The sequence below is a fragment of the Suricata suricatta genome, chromosome 3, assembly GCF_006229205.1.
Source record: "Suricata suricatta isolate VVHF042 chromosome 3, meerkat_22Aug2017_6uvM2_HiC, whole genome shotgun sequence".
Classification (NCBI taxonomy): Eukaryota; Metazoa; Chordata; class Mammalia; order Carnivora; family Herpestidae; genus Suricata; species Suricata suricatta.
Window position 1 is genome coordinate 121199846 of NC_043702.1, and position 14585 is coordinate 121214430.

Genomic DNA, 14585 nt, shown 5'->3' on the forward strand with positions numbered 1-14585 from the left:
GGAAAGATGAAAAGATAGTTTGGGAAAGACCTAGAGCACCAGGAGGTGGACTGTGGAGGAGGGGCGGATTCCACTGTTGGCCCGGTGTCATCCTGGGTGGCATCTCAAAACCAGGTGCAGGCCACTCAGTCACACACGTGTGTGCACACACTTGTACACACCGTTCGCATCCGGCAGTCACAGCTCCCAACCCTAAAAAATGATCTGATGGTTGGAATCTGAACTTTCCTACTGAGCAAAGTATCCCACAAAGTTCAAGGAGGACGGCGTGTAAGATCACTTTATTTCCCAGGTCAAAGGTTACGTAACAGCCACTGGACAACACGTGAAGCTTTAGAAGCTGACTATGTATATGTTCAGCGCTGGCCACAGGAGCCATCCCGCCTCTAGAAATGCCACTTTGTATCTGTGGCTTACAGGAACCATGCAACATGCCGGGAATGACCCTGGATGCCACATGGGGTGAGCTGTTCTACACAAACTCTTCTCCAAACATACCCTCTTTTAGCCAGTGAGTGCCTTTTATAAAAAGCCTTGTAGTTTTCATGATGAGACTACTATGCATTAGAGCTTTTGCCTCAGATCACCAAACCTGAACCGTTTTGGTTCAACAGCTCTGTGAAACCTGAGAAAAGGAAAGAATTATCGTGCAACCGTCTAAATCCCCTGGTGGCTATTTCCACACAGGCATAGCGATGATGCGTATTCTTCTGGATTAGTAATGAAAGCTTAGAAAGCAGAGAAGAGCTGCGTGGGCTTCGGCTGGCTGGCCGTCCCCTCAGGAGCCCCACAGGTCATCTCCCGTTGCCTTCTCTGATGGTGGGGGGGACACTTTTCACATCGTGGAGAGTCTGATGTCATAGGTGACCATGTTGAAGTTGTCCCAGGCAAAGAGCTTCTTCTCCAGGGGGTTATAATCCACCATGCTGCTGTACTTGTAGCGGTTCTTGAAGGGGACAGTCAGGGCCCTGCTGCGCCCCGTGCCGGTGTCATACACAAAGTTGATGGTGGCATCAGGTGACGAGTAGCTGCTGACGGTGTACAAGTGGCCGCAGATGATGAAGGCATTGGCCACTGACTGCTTTCGGATGTTAGTCTCCCAGGTTTGTCCAAGCTCCAGGTTCTCTGGGTTCAGTTTGGAGAGAACAATGGCGCCTTTGGCCTCCTGGGTGCTGTAGATGACCCAGAGGCCCGTCTCGTCCACAGCCAGGTCAATGTCCGTGTAGCCGCCCCAGGAATACGGGAACTGCCCGTGGTAGCCCGCCCCAGGGATCTCCTTCTCAGCCTTCACTGTCTCGGTGTTGAGCTCGTATCTGATCACAGTTCTGGTCTGGGCCCCCTGGAAGTAGAGGCTCCCCTGGTACACCACGGCACCCGTGCTCTCCAGCGGCCTGGGCAGCACGTGGACCTTGGAAGGGTAGCCCTGCAGGAACTGGCTGCTCAGGTCGTACTCGAACACCTGGCGGATGTCCGTGCCCACGGTGTCGATTCTCCAGGTGGTCTCCTGCGTGTAGGGGTAGGCGGGCTTCGGGTCTCTCATCCACACGCCGTACTTGCCAGTGATTGTGTCAGCTCTTCTCAGGGTGAGCGGCTCCCCCACCCAAACCAGTTCTCCGCATCCTGGTGGTGAATTAAAGACAAAACAAAGCATAAAACACCTTCCCACCGCGTGGAAGTGGTAAAATCCAGAACCCAGAGACAGAACATCTGGGTGTAAATTCAGGCTCTGCCAGGGCGCTGGGGGGCTCAGTTGGGTAGACATCTGACTTTCGATTTCATCTCAGGTCGTCTCACAGTTTTGTGAGTTTGACCCCATGTCGGGATCTGCCCTGACGTCTCGGAGCCTGCTTGGGATTCTCTCTCTGCCCCTGCCCAGCTTGCACTCTCTCTGTCTTTCTCAAAAATAACTAACAAATTAAAAACTTTTAAACTCAGGCTCCGCTATCTGCTGGCTCTGTGACTTTCAAGTCCCTCACCATCCTCCACCTTAGCTTTCTCATTTGTAAAGGGGGATAGTGTTTTGGGTAGTAAAGTTGTTGTAAATTTTAAATGTAATTATACGTGTTGGGTGCTTGGTACAGAGTAAATGCCCAGCAACTATTAGGTTACCACTATGGCATATGAATTGAACTTCCAAAGATGAAGGCTGCACAGAGGGCTTCAAACTGTGTTTCTGATCATTGATTTAAGCCGGTGGGAACTCATGGGCTTTCATCATGCTACTGTTTATGACTTTCATGTCTGATCTACTTCATTTTAAAAAATGAAACAAAGGGCGCCTGGGTGGCTCAGTCAGTAAGCGTCTGACATTAGCTCAGGTCATGATCTCATGGTTCGTGAGTCTGACCCTGCAATGGGCTCTGTGCCGACAGCTCAGAGCCTGGAGCCTACTTCAGATTCTGTGTCTCCCTTTCTCTCTGCTACTCCCCTGCTCACACTCTGTCTCTCTTTCCTTCAGAAATAGATAGGGGCACCTGGGTGACTCAGTTGGTTTAGCGTCCAGCTTCAGCTCAGGGCATGATCTCGTGGTTCACAAGTTCAAGCCCCATGTTGGGGTCTGTGCTGACAGCTCTGGAGCCTGCTTCGGATTCTGTGTCTCCCTCTCTCTCTGTTCCTTCCCCTGCTTATGTTGGGTCTGTCTCTCTCTCAAAAATAAACATTAAAAACATTTTTTAATAAAAAAAAAGTAATTCTATGTGGCAATTGAGTGGGTGAAATAAACATATCTCTCACCTTCCCCCCACCCCCTCACCTCCCTAGCCTCCACCCTCTACAGCCCAGCTGAGCCCACCATCCCCCATGTTAGGGAAAGGCTGACTTCCTCCCAGAATGCCCTGGAAAGGGAGGAGAAAGGGGCTCTTCCTCTCCCCCCACCCTCTCTGCCAGGGCTTACCGGTGCTCTGGGCTGACCAACTCTGAACACAGAACTAGTCACAGATAAAGACCACGTGTGTACAAAAGGGAAGAAATTTAGTTTTATACCAGGGTCTCCCTCTTCACTCCTGGGATGGCCAGATGAGCTCTCCTTCAGGATCCGGGAAGCAGGAACCTCAGTTAACTCTGACTTCAGTTCCTGGAAGTTCACAGTCTCCATGTTCCATTTAGAAACTATATTAAAAGAAAGAGACAAACTCATACTGTGAGGAAAAGTGGCCCAATGACTATCTTGAGGATGGTATTTAAATAGGCTTCTAGAGATATGATGATGTTTGAGATTTAAGATAAACATGTAAGGGCGCCTGGGTGGCTCAGTCAGAAGGGCATGTGACTCTTGACCCGAGGTCATGAGTTTGAGCCCCATGCTTGGTGTAGAAATTTATTAAATACATAAAACTTTAAAAGAGGTAACAAGGGACACTTGGCTCTGTCAGTTAAGTATCCAACTCTCGATTTCAGATCAGGTCAGGATCCTAGGGGTCATGGGATCAAGCCCCGAGTCAGCTCCTTGCTGAGTGTAGAGCCTACTTCAGATTCATTCTCTCTCTCTCTCTCTCTCCCTCCCTCCCTCCCTCCCTCCCTCCCTCCCTCCCTCCATCCCTCTCCCTCCCTTCCTTCTTCCCTCTGTCTCCCCTCCTCTTTCCTCTCTTCCCCTCCCCTCTCTGTCCCTCTCCTTCTCTCTCTCCCTCTTTCCTCTCTCTCTCTCTCTCTCTCTCTCAAAAAAGATAATAATTATATAGTGTTGGGGGAGGATAAACAAAATTGGGCTTGTTGGACACCTGTTGGAACCAGAGTTCATGTTGGTGCCTCAACTTTCATGAATGTTTAGAAGTTTTTCATGATAAAAAGGTCACAAATAATACATGGCATAGCAGCCACATCCCTAGCACAGAGTAGGGTATTCAAAATAAAGTAAGCCCATACCCATTAAAATAATTCCCACTAGAGGGTCTAATTTGTGAGCAGGTGAGGTGTGATTCTGGGATACTGAGAAGGTCCTTAGCATTTTCTGGGATGCCCGGAATTCAACAATTAACAATTCCCTGCATGACATAAATTCCTTGTCATGATGCAAATGTTTCTGTCAGAAGTAACACATGCAGCTTTACACACCCCATTGAAGTATGCAGTCCCGTCCCTCTCAGAGACCAGCTTTGGACCAGGAGAAAGTGGGCAGGGTTCCTATAGGAACTTGCGGGCAGGGGAGGGGGTTGGCATAGAGAAGGGAAGGGGTGTGGGAGACACTGGTGAGAAGTTACCACACTGTGTCACACACTGCTACTCTGGGTTAGGATTCGGGTGACACAGGAGTCCTTGAGTGCAACAAAAAACTGGCAGCTGTGGGAACCAGGCTTAGCTGTTTTCAGATGTAGGTTTATGATGTGGGCGTGTGAGGCCGGCTGATCAGGAGCTGATCACTCGTGAAGTGACAGTTACTCGCTGATCTCAAGGGGCACGCACCATAGGGGCCACAGGGGGAAGCACCAGGGTTCACTCAGGAGGGAGGGGACATGGGCAGGAGCCTTTGTTGCTTTTTCCTATGGGAAGGAATGAGTGGGGCCAGGTAACAGGCTTGGGATTGGCTGCTGTGGATAACTGCAGCAGGTCCTGGGGCGTAGGGGCCATCCCTACTTTTCTGGTACCAGGCTCTGGGATGAGGGAGGCAGACAGTGGCCTTGAGTGTGATCACTGATAGGGGCGGGGTGGGCCGTGGAAGCGGGCTTGGTGGGCTTGCATCTGAAAGGCAGGCTAGCAGGTGAGTCAAATGCGAGGCCCAGACCTCAAAACCTCAGAATAAGATGCTTAGAATATTGGCCTGGCTCTTGCTGCCGTCTCAGTCAGTTCTCGGCCCCTGGGGTCACCACCCCACTCAGGGCTCCCATGCCACCGTCCCTGAGGGCAGTCGGTGCCGTGCCTGGGGCTGGGTTCCTGCACAGCCGACAGGGCCAGGCAGACATTCTGTCTTCTGTCACTTCTTAGCTCACGTTGCTTCTCAGACACAGAAATTTACAACAGAATACTCAACACTTCTGGCTCTGCCACACTTCGTCTGGGTTAAGCCACACATTCTTCCCCATTTTCACATGTCTGGACTCAGGTGCTTCTTACAGTTTCTGGTATTTAGCTTCAGTGAATGACGGTACCAGAAGGAGGTGGAGAACATTTCCCATCCAGCCTAGAAGCTCTCAGGAGTGGGGCGCCTAGAGGGCTCAGTCAGATGATTTTGGTTCAGGTCATGATCTCACAGCTTGTGAGTTCGAGCCCCGCCTTGGACTCTCTGCTGACAACTCGGAGCCTGTTTGGGATTCTCTCTCTCCCTCTCTCTTTGCCCCTCCCCAACCAGAGGGAGCATGTGCATGCATGCTCCCTCTCTCTCTCTCTCAAAATAAATAAAGTTAAAAAAAAAATGAAGCTCTCAGGCTTGTGAAGGGCCACGTAGCTGAGCTGTGGCCTTGCTCCAGCTGCCGCCTGCCATGCTCTCTGCAGGCCTGTGACCGTCCTGAGGGCCTGTGTCCTCCCGCCCCGAGGTCCCCAGTCCAGAGTGGGCTGTGTGAGCACTTAAGACCCTTAAGCTAAAATGTATAGCCAGCTAAGGGCATCCTGGCTGTGCAGCCCAGACTCCGAGGGCGAATGGGGACACCTCCAAGGCCACGGCAGGGCTTCAGTCTCCCCAGGCTCGGGGAGCTGTCCACCACCTACAGAGCCAGCCCTCCTGAGCGCCTGGCACTGCAAGGCTGTGCTACAAGTGGAGTCTAAGGGTGAACGAGACACAGTTGATCCATGGTCCCCACGAGGAATTCATGGTCCAGCTGAGGACTCCCATGGGTTCACTCCAGGCTGCTTGGGGCACAAGGACCCCTTGGACAGTACAAATGTCCCCGCGAGGGTCCTGGGAAGTGAATTTGGTTCCCGGAATCGCCTTCTGTCTGCCTGAAGATCTGTGCGGGTGAGGAAACTCCTCTGCTCTTCACACACCTGAGTTGGGGAGGGGCAAAGAGAGAGGGAGAAAGAGAATCCCAAGCAGGCACTCTTGCCTTGACCCAGAAGGGGACCCAGGGCAGAGGCTGATTCACTAGCTCACTTGTATTTTTCCTAGACTGACCTGGGGACCAGCCACTCCTTCCTGTCCAGGGCCAGCGCTCCCATGCTCCCCACCCCCACACCTGAGCCAGGTAATTGGTGCTGCCCTCTGGGCAACATAGCAGAGGGGTGGGGGTCCGAGGTTCCCTGCTTTTCTGTGCTGCCAGGAAAAGGTAAGAGTGAGGAGCCTCTTCCTTTTCCCGCGGGCGAGCAGAGCGGTTGTAACTCTCCTTGCTTCCTGGCGTGCAGGCCTCCCTGCTCTCCGTAGGCCTCTCCCATCCCCATGCCTGCTCTCTCTCTTAGGCTTAAAACACAGCAACAGAGCCTTGACCCCTGACCATCAGGAGCACCCCCCACCCCCACCCTGCCTGCCGGACTGCTCCCACTGAGCAGAGGTGACCCTTGGCAGGGCACTTTCTCAAAATGAGCAAACTCCCGGAAGTGAGCTGTTTTATTTTCCTTGGTACCTTTCCCTGGACCTTCACTGACCATTCCCTAGAGTAATTCCAACTTCTTTAACTGTTTCAGTTAATTTTCAGAACACTGGAACTAGTTTAGGCAACGTGAGGTGAGAGAGAAATACTGCAGTGGCAGCTGTACAAAACTTGTAGAAAGTTCCCTTGCCCCACCCAAGTTCCCTCCAGGACCCACAGTTGCCATGCTAGTGCCACCGTGAGCCACGCCTCCCCCGTGCCGGCCCCTTCCTCGGTGCATCTGGGCACAGTATCTGATTCTGTGAACGTGGCTGGGGTGATCACATCGCTCAGTGATTTCCTGAGAAACAGACCTATGCTGAAAAAAGGTAAGGCACACACCTGCCAGTCAATGAGAAGAGAATTAAGAAAAAGGCCCTGTCTAGCCACAGAGGGGATAAAGAAAGCGGGGAAACAAGACAGCTGATACACAGATGCTTTGTGGAAAGAGATGATTAACAGGTTCTTGCAGCTCTTTCCACCTTCCTAAGCAGTTTCATGTAAATTATTTATGTGATCTGATACCTTCACAGCTTTTAAAGAAATGGATAAGGCTTTAGGACTTCTGCACCTAATTTAATTATTGCCACCACTTATTACGTGCCTCCCATGAGCCAGGCGCTGTGCTAGGAGCTTGCTATCATCACCTCTATTCCACATAAAGGTCCTGATGTGGACGATATTCTTTGCATTTTGCAGAAGAGGAAACTGAGGCACAGAGAGGTTCAGTAACTTGCCCAAGGACACACAGCTGGTTAGCAGCGGAGGTAGTAGACTAGGATTTGAACCCGTGTCTGCCAAGGCCATGGCAGTTGTGAACCTCTCCACCCTGCAGTGGAGAGGTGGCTCAGCTATAAATTAATTGCCCCTCAGTGCCAAATGCACGCTTGTATATATGCTTTCTGAAAAATGAGGCATTTCTCCTTTCAAATGAGTACGACATCAGGCTTTCTCAGTAGAGGGCGCTGGGGGGATATCGTGGAGGAAGATGGGGATGGTGTGGTAGGGAGGCTGTCTTGGCCGTGTGAGGCCATCTGGTGGAGCCCTGCCCCAGCCAAGATGCGGTTCCTCTGTGACCTTGCCGCTTCGGCCAGGCCATGACCTTCCCACAGCCTGTTAATGTGGACCCCAGAGTCCCTGCACAGGGACCCTTTGCTTTGCCGGCCTCCTCTGCAAGCCCCCAGTCGGCGCCACGGCTGTCCCTGACTCCACTGCACCCACACTGCAGGCTCCCAGTCCCACTCGGGAGGTGGCATTCGGGATGTAGCCTGGGCAAAGTGGCCAGCTCCTCTGCTCTCTGAGGAGCACCTTCCTCTGTGAGGCCTGACCCCTTCCAAGTCTGTCCTTCCTCTGGGACCTTCCCTCAGCCCTAGGGTGCTAGGTAGAGTTTACTTATATAGTTCATATTGCATTTTCATTCTATCTAATTTTTATATTAAGAGGCCCTGGTGGGAGCGCCTAGACGGCTCAGTCATGTAGTACAGTTATATACTGCATTTTCACTCAGCACATGATCTCAAGATTCATGGGTTCGAGCCCCCGCATAGGGCTCTGTGCTGACAGCTCAGAGCCTGGAGCCTGCTTCAGATTCTGTGTCTCCCTCTCTCTCTGCCCCTCCCTCGCTCTCTCTCTCTCTCAAAAATAAACACTAAAAAAAAAATTTAAAAAAAAGAGGCAGTGGGACACCTGGGCCACTCGGTTAGTCAAGCATCTGACTCTTGATTTCAGCTCAGGTTATGATCTCACGGTGGTGAGTTCTAGTAGGTAGTCAGGTTCCAAGCTGAGCTGAGCATGAAGCCTGCTTGGGATTCTCTCCCACCCTCTCCCTCTGCTCTTCCCCCACTAATTCTCTGTCTCTAAAACATATAAAAATAAATACTTACATTAAAAAAAACCCCTAAACTAAAGGCCATGACTTAACCGGCAGTGGGGCATCTCTGCCCTGACTGGACCAGACCCGTACCTGAGGCTTTTCCAGCAGCCTTAGACAAGCTGCTGAGAGCCTTGGGGGACCCACTCCTGGAGCCGAGCTCATATGCCAGCGGGGTGCATACAGCTCCCCACGGGGCACCAGGGAGCCCAGCCTTCCCGCCGGCTGCCACGGGGGCGGGAGCCCCAGGCCTGGCTGGCGCTGAGTTCCTTTCCTGGTCCCACCAAGGCCCTCGCACCTCTGCACAGAGGGCCCTTTTCTTCCTCCCTCTTCCTTCCCTCTCTCTCCCTCATCTCTCCCCCCACCCCCACGCCTCTCTTCACTGGCTGCTGGAACCACCCCTCTCTTGCTTTCTTAGCAGTAAACAAGAGCTGTAGTGAAGCGTTCAGCCAGGGAATGGGTTCCAGAACGACGACCAGGCCCTTTCTCAGTTGGCAGGTGGATGGCCGGAGGACAAGTCTGCTGGCTGTTTCTCGGTTGTTTCAGCCAGGAGCATTTGGCAATGGCGAGCTCCCAGAGCAGAGTTGTCTGGCGTGAGGGCAGCCTGTGGGAGAGGATGCATGGCCCAGAAGCTGGGAAGCCACTGTGCGAAGGAGCCTGGCCTGGGCCTGAGTTGTAGCTTCCTAGTTCGGGCCTGCCATGTACCAGCTGTGTGACTTTGGGCAAGTCACTCAACCTCTCTGAGCCTCAGTATTTATGCTGTGCTCAAACTATAAATGAAGTGCCCTTGATAAAAATGTGTCAAAAATCAAAATTTCTCTGGAATGTTGAAAAATCGCTCATATTTCATTCTGAATGTGGAGAGAAAACAAAAAGAGGTTATGAAAATATTAAGGACTGTATTGTATCCAATGGCTAAAAATTTGTAGGGCTTTTATTTGTTTCTCTTCAGTCCTGCCGTGGTTGAAAAGTTCATGCCTATTGCAAAATTTTGGAAACTTTCCATATGCTGTGCCCTTCCTCTGGTACCTCCGCTTTGCAGACACGGTCCAGGGAGCTTGCCCTAGAAACTGCCAGGGAAGCGAAGATTTCGCCCGCAGACTAATGTCCCCCGTATTGTGCCAACACGCACTGTCTCTGGGATCACTGTGCGTGACACAAATGTTATGTACGTGTAAAGGTTACAATCATAGAATGATGTGTTAAAACAGGGGGGCCGCTCAGGCACAAGGCCCTTGGTCCTTAGGATGCATTTACCGCACGCTCACTGTGCTGGCTGCCCGCCCTCTAATCTGCGTGGTCACCGCCACGGCGGAGTGCTGCCTGCGGCCCTTGCCTTGAACACCTCTGGGGCTCCTCCTTCATCTCCTGCCCACCCGGCCTCAGCTGCCCTGCCGGCTTCTCTGACTGATGCCTCCGTGGGATCTGAGAATCAAAGCTCCCTTCCTTGGCTGCATGCTGCTTCTTCTTCTTCATCGTCTTCTTCTTCTCTTCCTCCTCCTCCCTCCTCCTCCTTTTTTTTAATGTTTATTCATTTTTGAGGGGGCAGGGGGGACAGAGAGAATCCCAACGCAAGTTCCCTCCTCCTCCCTCCTCCTCCCCCTCCTTCCCCCTGCTCTTCCCTCCTCCCCACTTCCTCCTCCTTGCTGCTTCTTTTTTTTTTAATGTTTATTCATTTTTGAGGGGGCGGGGCGATAGAGAGAATCCCAACCCTAGCAGGCTCTCTGCTGTCAGCAGAGTAGGATGCAGGGCTTGAACTCTCCAATTGTGAGATCATGACCTGAGCTAAAGTCGGACTAAACCATCCAGGCACCCCCTCTCTGCCTCATTCTACACAGCTCTCTGGCAGAATTTGGTGGGGACCACCACCCACTGTGGGGACCCACTGGAGAATGTCCCCCTTCCTTATGGGCTCCCCTTCCTTCCTGACTCACTCTCCCCCGCCCCTGATTCATGGTCTCCCTGGGATCACGACCTGTGTAAGTCACTGCACACAAGCCCGGATCCCAGACTTCTCTCCGCAAGGGACAGTCCAGAGCAGATGCAGAGTAAAGGGAAAAGTGGGCTTCTCTCAGGGCACTAATGACCGACTCTGACAGATCTTGTGGTGATCTGTGTTTTTCTCTTAGGCTTATGTAATAGGTTTTCAGACTTTTTGCTGCAAAATTATTACTAAAAAATCGTATGTATAATATCTCAACTCTCTGGCGCACATGTGCGTGCGCACACGCACAAGAACAAGTGATTTCTGTGATTGTAAGGAGATCTTTTTCTATGTAACAATTACACCATAAAGACAGCAGTGGTGACAGTCTGGATGACTGGCAGAGGAAGAAAAGTCCACCTTCTGCGGCCTCCCTGGGCTGGGCTCACATAGCCTCCCCTGCCCTGAGCCTTGGCTCTTGCCACCCCTACACGGAGCACACCCACACTTTAACTCCAGCTGCTCAGAAATCCCTTTACCCTCAGATCTAGGACTTTGAAGTCCATCTTTGGTTCCAAACATTTCTTTTCCTGATGCTTCAACGCAGCCTTCCTGGCTTTTACCATTAGGTTCTATAAACAAGGGGTCACGTCAGGGTCCGAAGGGCTCCTGGACCCCAGGAAGAGCAGGAACTGAACTCTGCCTTTACCTGGCTAGGTGGCCAGGGACCAGCTCTGGCCCTGTTTTCACCTCAGCACAAATGAGCCAGTGGATCAGACACTTTCCAGGCCACTTTTGCAGCTCTAAGTTCTTGTGCTAATGTAATTTCCTGCTCATGAAAAAAACCCCACTGCTAAAAAGAGTTTCCAAGCTGGGAATTCACTCTAATGGGCTGTTGTCCTTATTTCAAAAGTAGAATAGCTGGCAAGAACAAAAAGAAATGTAAAATTAGAGAGCACATCAATAAATTCCCTAAGGCTTGTTAAATGACCACAGGACAATAAAAAAAAAACCCAAAGCGTTGCCTCTGTTTACACACACGCACACGGGTTTTTGTTGAGAAGGTGAGTCCATTCACATAACAATCAGAAATAAGTAATGCTTCATAATGTTCCTATTAATACTGATTCTTTTATTTGTGCTCAAAGACTTGAGTTCAGCAAGTTTTAGTGCAACCCCTGATCACCATGCAACCCGGGGCCCTTGGGGCCTCATTCCATTTTGTTGTAAAATTTGGAATCAAATCTCTTCCAACTACAGTAATACAGGGTCTTTAAAAACCCTTTCCACTTTAGAGTTATTTCCTTCGTTCGAGCCCCACAAACATCCTTCACAGTAGGAATTCTCATTACCGTGTCTGGGGTAGGAAGTTCAGGTGCAGAGAGGTTGAAGGACTTGCCCAAGGTCACACCCAGGCACTGATGTTCAGGTTTGTTGGTCTTGCTTATTTTCGGACTTCGCCTTTCATATAGAAAGCCTTTTTAGAAAATAACTTCCCATCGTTTTATTTTGATCATCTCTAAGCTTTTTGAAAAGTTGAAAGAATAGTACAATAAGCCCCACCCACGCACCCACCCACTCCCCTGCTGCCATGTGCTATTCATGGAGAGTCAAGGATTGTTAAGCCTTTGCTGTGTTTGTTTTACCTTTCTGTCACTCTTTCCATAGTTATAGTCTTCGCTGCACCACCTGAAAGGAAATTGCATCCACTCTGACACCTTCCCCCTAAGTACTTGAGTATCTCTTCGGGAGATATTCTCCATAACCACCACACCGTCTCTCACCCAGAGACAATCACAAGAGCAATTATCAATAGCATGACCTAATAAGCAGCCTATATTCAAATTTCCTCAACGATTCCAAGCCTGTCCTTGTAGCTCCCCCCTGCCCGCCGGAGGCAGGAGCCAGTCCAAAGCAGGCACTACATTTGGCCACTGCATCTCTTTAGCATCCTTTAATCCAGAACAAGCCACCCCTCCTGACTTTCTTGACGCTGACATCTCTGAAGAGTCTGGACTAACTGTCCCACAACTGGATTTGCTTGCTTGTTCCCCCCTGATTGGGAAATCTATCAAACAGGGAGTATCTGGGAGCACAGCTTCACAAAAAGTGACACAAATACTAACTTCCCAACTAAGGGGGAGAGCATTCCCTCTCTACAGCGAATGCTCACAGACTCACCTTCGAGCAGGGACCAGGACGAACAGCCGAGCATCTCAGAGCCACCACAAGGAGTTGCCTAGTGACTTAAACGCAGGTGCTTCCGATTGGGCAAAGAGGTCGAAAATTTGCAAAACACAACATATTGAGGAACCCGACAAAGGGTCACCACCTTTTTATTTTGCCAAGAAAGGACATTAAAAAAACCCGACTGTCTATCATGATTTCATAAATCGATTGTCATTTTATAAATCGAGGTCACTTTAACAAGAGGCAGGAATCACAATCTCCAAAGGTTCACCGAAGGATAGTTTTCTTAAAAGCCTAGTTGGGAACCTTCTACTGATCATCTACATATACAGCTCACCTGGTCTCGTGTTTCTCACTTTACTGTGACTGTGAGAACCGTCCCGGGAGCCACCAGACCGAGGGACCCCTGACCCGAACAGCACTGCCAGGAGCAAGGTGACTAGTATTCTGTGAGGCTGCTTGCTCAGCTCTCCTTCCCTCGTCTGCCTCGTGCAGGACGGCGGGAGAGACGGGAGGGCGGCAGAGGCCAGCCCGGGCCACCTGTAACAGGTCACTGTGAGCCATGCCACCTTCTGGACTCAGGGACCCCCTCACCCCCCCCCCCCCATTCTTACCTTCCCTGGAACCTGGTGGCACGTCCTGAGGGGTGCTGCGGGCCTGGGGACACTGGTCCCTCCTCAGCCTTGCCACCTCCTGGCTGCTGTTTTCCAGCCTCTGCACCAGATCCTCATTTTCCTCCCTCAGTTGCCTCTTCTCTTCCTCCAGAGCTGCCTTGTCCCGGAGCAGGTTGCTGTAGGCGGTCTCCAGCTCCCGGGCTTGGGTCTCCAGCTGTGCTCGCTCTCTTCTCAGGGCGCCCAGCTCCCTCTGCAGCCCCTCCTGGGCGGCCGGGGGCCCCGCGGCTTTGTCCAGGGTCAGCTGGCGGAGGAGGCCCTCCAGGGAGCTGAGGCGGGCTTTGGCGGACTCCAGGTCTGCACGCTGGGCATCACTGTCTCTCTGCAGGTCCTGGATGGCGGACATGGCCTGGCCCTGCTCGGGGCAGCTGGACTCGTTGGGGCTGGCCACGCTGAAGGTGTACTGGCATCGGCCACTCCGGTCATTGGCCTTCCGGAGCTGGGCTGTCCTGGCCCCTAAGCCCCACACCAGGCAGGCCAGGAGTAGCAGCCGGAAAGCTGGCATGTCGGGCCTGCAGCTGCAGTGAGGTGCCGAGACTGGGCGAGGCTTCCCGGGGACGGCTGTCCTGCTCTGTGAGGTGTCTGCACGAGTGGCCCTGCCGGTTCACGCCTGGGCTTCTCAGAGGTTTATATATACCGGGGAGCCACCCCTGCACGACAGGGGGCCGGGAGGGGGAGAGGTGGCCACGTGAGGCTGGGTGGGGCCAGGCACAGGGGAATTGTTTTCTCATGGCCAGCAAAACTTCTTAGAGTATGACATTCCAGAAGTCTGTCTTGAGTTTCTTTTAAAAAAGAATGTCTCGCTTTCTGCACCCCAGACCCCTCTAATATTCTCCCCACACACACCCTCCCCCTTTTTGTGTGCACACGTTCACACATGCCCACTTCTTCCAACAGGGACTACTTGTGGGTTGATTTCAGTAAGGATTTATTTCTAGGTCGTATTTCCATTTACCCTGCAAATTTTATCGAGACCTGCTCTGTGTTACGGACTGTGCTAGCAATGATGCAGATCATTCCTAAGACACAGTCCCTCTGTCCCTGTGGCAGTGACAGAGCCGAGTAACAGCCAACCAGAACACGAGGGCAGCATGCCACCCAGCTCCAGCGAGCAGCGACCCTGCGAAAGCAATTGGAAGCAGAATTCCTCCCTTTCTCCGAGCTTTACAACAAGTGTGGGTGTGTATTTGGGAGCACTTTCTAATTCTGGTCTCAGCACATGAGGCACCTAAGTCAGTGATAGTCTCTAGACTCATTCTTACCTCCTGTGTGTGTGTGTGTGTGTGTGTGTGTGTGTGTGTGTGAGCAAAGGCATCTCAATTCTCATGGATGAAATCTATGGAACCCTTCTCAGGAAGATGTTTTTGTTGTTGTTTTTAAAGTTTATTTATTAATTTTGAAAAAAAAAAATAAAGGGAGAGAGGCGCCTGGGTGGCTCA

The 14585-nt window shown here is 51.6% G+C and overlaps 1 protein-coding gene across 1 annotated transcript; it reads right to left on the minus strand.

The window, feature by feature from the left end:
• Positions 1-253: 253 nt before the first annotated feature.
• MYOC (myocilin) lies at positions 254-13755 on the minus strand. The gene is made up of 3 exons (XM_029933071.1): positions 13090-13755; positions 2983-3108; positions 254-1620 (listed from the first exon to the last, which is right to left on the minus strand). Exons 1-3 carry the CDS (start codon positions 13649-13651, stop codon positions 836-838), a joined length of 1473 nt encoding a protein of 490 aa, XP_029788931.1. The 5' UTR covers positions 13652-13755; the 3' UTR covers positions 254-835.
• Positions 13756-14585: the final 830 nt, after the last annotated feature.